Source organism: Teleopsis dalmanni, chromosome 2 (assembly GCF_002237135.1).
Source record: "Teleopsis dalmanni isolate 2A chromosome 2, ASM223713v2, whole genome shotgun sequence".
NCBI lineage: Eukaryota > Metazoa > Arthropoda > Insecta > Diptera > Diopsidae > Teleopsis > Teleopsis dalmanni.
The window spans coordinates 240,298,287-240,304,664 of NC_051847.1; the positions used below are offsets into that span (position 1 = coordinate 240,298,287).

The window sequence follows — 6,378 nt, forward strand, 5'->3', positions numbered from 1 at the left end:
TGCACTGGAAGCATAAACAAATTCGACCCAATCTCTGATGCATTATTGCCGAACATGTGTGCATTATGTGTTTGAGTAACGTGAGTAAATACGAAAATGACGCCTACAGCAATCAATTAGGAACGGATTGCAAATCAATAATGCATTTTATTTTACAGCACACACAAATAACTTCAAAATTAAAGTGAAATTAGACGAAACAGATTTTGAAACTATTCGAAATCAATTCGTAAACTATAGATCAGCCCGTCATGTTTTAAGCAATTTTTTATTTAAATTGAAAATGAAGTAGAAACTAAATGAACTGATTCAAATGGTTGAACAAATGGTTTCCTAAGTGGAATGGAGTCTACGTACTGAAGCCACTCGTCTTTGAGTCTATGATAACCAAATGTCGTTTATCACTACTACTGAGCAAAGGAAGAGATTTAAATTTATATTTTCCCTAAGGAGAACGGAACGATTTTAACACTCATATATGTATATACATATTAAAAATTAAAACATTTTTTTTTCCGTTGCATTAATTATTGCAGATATATTAAAAATATATTTGTCATTGTAAAATTTTTGAATTTAAACTTACTAAATTAAACAAAAACATTTTTTAAAAAATATGATTCTTTTTCTAAAACTTCAATGTCCCTTTTCTGTTTTCCTCGTCGGATAGTTTAAAATGTTGAAATAAATGAAAGTGAGAAAACAATTAAAAAATAAATATGTAATTGTTTTCAAATTAATTATTTCTTCCCAGATGTTTCATAATCCCGCCCGCCACGTGGAGTATGCATAACATCTTCCCAATCGAAAGTACCGATATTATAGCTGCTCTCATAGTCACTACCACCAGGGTCTCCTCCAGCAAATATATCACTATAATTTAAAGTATAATTAATTATTTTTTTTTTGTCAAATTTATTATAAAAAATTGATTCTGGAACTTGAATATTACCGTGCTTCATGGAAAACTTCATTTTGACAAACACTAAACATTTCTTTCAAGTGAGTAATATTGAAATTATTGTGAATCTCACAAGCAGCACCCATAATACACTCAATGATACCATTTAGAGACGTGAATGGTAATTTTTGAGCATCACCTTCCCAAGAATACTGAGCCAAAAGGTCCTCCTCGAAATAAGTATGGAAAATGGTTTTAATTGCCTCCTCAGCATTTAGAATTTCCAGGTGTAGTTTGACCATAGCACGTTTATTTAATTCCATTTGGGTTACTGAAGAACATAAGCGACGATTAAACGTAATTGCCTGCTCATGTGTCTTTAACTTGAAGCAATACATGAAATTCTCATCCTCCCACTTGATGATATTCCTATTGCTTAGAATTTTATTGCAATGGCCACATTTGGAACATTTAATGTCCTCAGCAAGACTGAAACTGCATTCTTTGATTTCATTGATTCTCAAATAAAATCTGATACCGGCAGCCATAGTGTTTACTTATCTTTCGTTAGATAGCTAAAGTTGAATAGAGTTGAAAGAATTTTATAAAACTTGATATATAAAAATAACTGATTTCTAATTTAAAAACAAAATATTCAAAGACTATGTGTTGAATAAATTTTTATTTTATTTATTTAGTTTGAAAAAGATATACCTCCAGCTCAAACAGTACCCGGATTTTGTAAATAAAACACATAAATTTAAATTTTATTCCAAAAATCCAATCTTCCTTTTCGTAGGCTTGTGCAGGTATGGCTTTTAGTTCCTTTGGGAACAGAAAAAAGTTGCACGACGCCAGATCTGGCGTATATGGTGCCTGAGCGATGACAGTGGTGCCGTGTTTGGTCAAAAAATCGCGTACAAGAAGTTAGTAAAAATTTTCGTAGTAAAAATCGCTAAATGCACTTGAGGTAGTCTCACATTAACAGCTGCTGTAAACAAACTAATTGACAGATGGCGCTCAAGTTTGTACCATATGTCAAGAACGTGTGTACCAACATAACGCAAAAAAATTTTTAAAAAAGGTCTCCTACTTAAGAAGTAGTTAACAAACAACAAAATCCGGATACTTTTTGAACAGAAGGTATTAAATTGACAAGTAATCAACTGACGGAACTGATTGATTTAATGCATTTATGCTCTTCTGTTAAGTTTATATTTCACAGTTCTATAGTTTTTAATTCAGAACAATGGAATTTTGATACACATATTTTGTAAATAAAATAATGAAGTCAAAATATCCAAAATTGCATTTATACTATATAGATGTGGATTGCATTATGAAAAATATATTGCAGTAATTGAAATTCTTTATATGTGCAAAAAGAAAACTATTTTACCAATATAAGAAAATCCTTAGCACTAAAATAATATATATAAAAATACATGTATATAGGTATGCGTGTATGTATGTAATTAACAATGAAATATTAAGCTCCACCCTTAAGGCTTATATTAAGATATTGTGGCAATATAATAAAAACGTACCATGATTCAAAATGTTAAATAGATGAAAATTCAAGAATTTTAGATTTTTTTTAGTTTTTTTACATGTATAAAAGATTTTAATCGTATTATTACATGCAATGCATATCATGAATCAGTTTTAAGTAACCCGTACCCGAAAAAAAAATATAATCGGTCACTACGAAGTCGTAGAACGTATACCTATATACATATGTAACAAATGTAATATATAAAAAGTATTTCAAGACGTAAAATCGAACTCTTTAAAATATACTTAGAAAAAATTTGCTAATACTAACTAAAGCTGACAGATAATCAGATGTTAACGACGGTTTGGTATAAAAACCAAGTACGAGTACTCAATGTGAAAGAATATGTTATTAACGATTGATGCTTAAACTTAATGAAAATGAATGAAACTAGGTTTTTAAAAATGAGGTATCTCCTCTATTGAGGCTAGAGACTATTTTAACAATCACAACAGCTCGTACTGACAATTAATTTCTCTTATTAAAAGAAGTATAAAAAGTAAAATTTAATATGTCGTAATAATTTAATATGTCGTAATAATTTAAGTACACTTAGTATAATTTTGATTAACTAGGTTATTATATTTAATTTATTTCTAATTTAAATATAAATCTAATTTAAAACAATGGGAGTAATTTCAAAGCATTTGTATATCGGGGATAAACACTGTCAAAGAAATACAACTATAACATATGTTATTGTAAAAAGTTAAAATTTTTCATTGTGATATACTACAAACTACTTCAAACTTGGAAATTATATACTTCTTCCCTATATTGGATTGGTCACTATTACTATTTTGTTTTTGTTTTTTATCACTTGCTACCAAAAATTTATAATCGAGGTTGGAAAAACCAAAGGATTTGTATTGAATATAAGAAAACTGATTTGATAAATAAAAATCGGTTTTTGTTTGATCATCATGACCTGATCAGGGAAAACATAATTTTGTTAAAACTCATGTTAGCTCAACACCTGAATAGAACCCGATTTTTAAGTACAATTATCTGGAAGTATTTTCCAGAGCAAATATCGAAATTTAAAATTCGCATTTGCTTTGTCAAGTCCACGTTTATCGCAAAGTTTCTTTAAGTCTAATAAAAAAAATCTATTTTAAATATTTTCTTTATATTTTTTTTTTATATTTAGTGTATGATGCAACTAAATGCATTAGTTTTTGGTGATATAAACTTACGGCAGTGACTGATATAATTATCTGTCGGATTAAGCCAGTCCTTGCAATTCTCTTTATATAAACTGTCTATTCAATTATATCCAGTCTATATTTTAAAAATAAGTAAGTATATTTATACTAGTTACCTGGTTTAGTCAATTTATTAGTCCGGCGTGTGGTTCTTATTTTTGTAGTTATGTAACCAATATGAAACTTATTAATTACAAAATGTATTTTTTGTGTTTATGAAATATAAAATAAATATATGAATTTATATTTTGGAAAAAAAAAAACAAAAAATACATGGTAACTAAGTTTGCTACTGGTACAATTACAAATTTCTTGATTTTTTTTAAACATAAATCATAATTTATCAATCTTAAAATATACTTGTGTTAAAAGTACTTCATCATAATTAACTACAGAGAAATGATTTGTTGTCTTTCGATGTATTAATTTGGATCTAAAAATGGCTTTTCGCTTAGGTTGAAACTCACAATATTGCTATAGAACAGTAGACTTAACTGAAAATAGATTTTAACAATTTTAATGAACATTATGATGCGGCATTATGCCTAAAGCCCACTTGAGCTCAAATAATGGCTGACTCAGAAATAATAATGGCTGAGCAACGCAGAAATGCACAATTCCCCCATTTAGGGGAACTCAATTCTATCAACTTGTCTAAGAAAAAAAGGACCCGAAGATTTCAGATCTTCTCCTAGGTAAGAATGGACACTGACACTGAGTTGGAGTACAGTTTGCTCCTTATCCGCAGAGCCACAACCTCGATAAAAGTCATTATAAGATAGACCCAGTATCATAGTGTATTTTCCTATTACGCAGTAACCCGTCAGTACCAATACTGTACTGCTGAGTAGGTTACGCCTTAGTTGAAATAAATTAAACGGGTTCATTTTTTATACAGTTTTAGACCAGGTCAGTTTAGAGATCTGACAGCAGGGTTTATTGGATGTATTGGTGCACCGATGAAAAAAGTATGTTTTCATTTATTGTTTTTTTACGTATGACATAACTATCTATAACTATCTGGTTATCTATTAGTAAATTTAAAGTCACTTCCAGTTTCAACCCATATACTTTACTTAATCTGTAAAAATCATTATAAGACTCTACGCAAACTAATGAGACATGAAAAAACAGTGTAGCGTATAATAGAAAAATAATGTAAATTATGATTATGAAATGCAATTTTAAAAATGCATCCAAACGTGTGTGTTGCCAACTTGGATCCAGCGTAATTGTTGGCTGAGCACGTGTTGATGTGGTGTAAGCGTATACACGTTAGTGTTCCACCATTAAAGGTGCGCTTAAATGGACAAAAGCTAACGGTTTTTAGTCGTTTTATTTTTTTATTTTGTTTTGAATTTGCTGAATCAGAAACACACATTCGTGGGCAAAAAGAATTATGCTTGAGCATTTTTTTTTTTTGTATCTAATTTAGTTCTTGTCTTCTTCTGCTAGCTCATGCAGAAGACTCACGTTGTATCTGACTTGTTTAGCAAATTCGATTCTTTTCTACTTTTTTTCTTTTTAAATATTACGCAGCGCAGCTACTTAATTTCGTATCTGTTGTTGCCAAAATGTGTAAACATTCTAGTTTGGAATTTACATTTTGGGTTATTAAACTCATAAGAATAACTACGCGAAAATTTTTATGCAGAGAAGATCCACGCATAAATACACACTCGAACCAGAATTCTAACCACTCACACACGCATTTGTGGCCAGAATTAAGTAGGCGATTAACCAAATATTCCAACCATAATTGCTGCTAATGTAAACATTTGTACACCGGATATTAGTAAATAAATTAAAAACGAAAAGATATTTATGTGCGACTAACAGTGCAATGCAAATTTAATTTTATAATTTTATTTATTTTTCTTTGTTTATAAAAAAAATCAAAATCAAAAACAAAGACAACTTAATACGTAATCAAATTTTTTGTTATTTAAACAAAGTTACTTCTTCGCTCAATTAACATAATGAAAAGAAAATAAAATTAAAAAATTAAAACATTAATGAAATAGAAAATATTTCATTTTTACTTTTGTTAACTTTTTTGTCGCTTTTGGTGACAGCTTAAATGGTCTGAAAATACCAGGTAAAAGTATGACATAATTTCACTAAATGATAGTTAATCGCTACTGGCATTTTAATCTGATAAAAGTAAAATGAAATGTAGAATACCTAAGAGAAATAAATTGATTTTTATAATATTATACACAACTCAATAGTGGGTGTTTAATTAAAGAAAAATCAATTAAAACATCTTATATCATTTGGAGATTGGGTATTACCTTAAAACAAATACCTTCTGCTCAAAAAGTATCCGGATTTTGTTGTTTGTTAACTACTCTTTAAGTAACAGTTATTGTGCTGACGACTATTGCTCTAAGCTCGATAAAAGATTTTCTCGTTCCGCTTGTAACAGTTCTGTGCCAAGTATTTTTCGGCCTACCTCTTCCTTACCTGCACTGTGGGTTCCACCCTAACACTGCGTGGTATAAGTGATATCTATATAAATATTAAACATTCATAGCAGATCTATTACAATATACAGTTAAATTTCCATAACTCGAACTTCTATAACTCGAACTAAATAGAGTGCAACAGGGTTTAGAGAGCAAACTACATACAATTACAAAAAAATGCTTTAACTTGAAGTCTATAAGTTGAACATTTTATTTTATTTGTGAAATGCTAATTCGAGTTATGGAAGT

At 29.4% G+C, this 6,378-nt stretch overlaps 1 protein-coding gene across 1 annotated transcript; it reads right to left on the minus strand.

Moving 5' to 3' along the window:
* Window positions 1-566: 566 nt before the first annotated feature.
* On the minus strand, window positions 567-3,864 carry LOC119682818. The gene is made up of 3 exons (XM_038096333.1): window positions 3,778-3,864; window positions 953-1,476; window positions 567-873 (listed from the first exon to the last, which is right to left on the minus strand). The coding sequence occupies exons 2-3, from the start codon at window positions 1,447-1,449 to the stop codon at window positions 741-743; spliced, it is 630 nt and encodes a 209-aa protein (XP_037952261.1). The 5' UTR covers window positions 1,450-1,476; window positions 3,778-3,864; the 3' UTR covers window positions 567-740.
* Window positions 3,865-6,378: the final 2,514 nt, after the last annotated feature.

Excerpts from the sequence above, each read along its gene's own strand:
- LOC119682818 (XM_038096333.1), bottom strand. The coding sequence starts at position 1,449 with ATGGCTGCCGGTATCAGATTTTATTTGAGAATCAATGAAATCAAAGAA. Across the intron at positions 874-952 it reads GAAGTTTTCCATGAAGCACG|TGATATATTTGCTGGAGGAG; the intron begins GTAATATTCAAG and ends TTTAAATTATAG.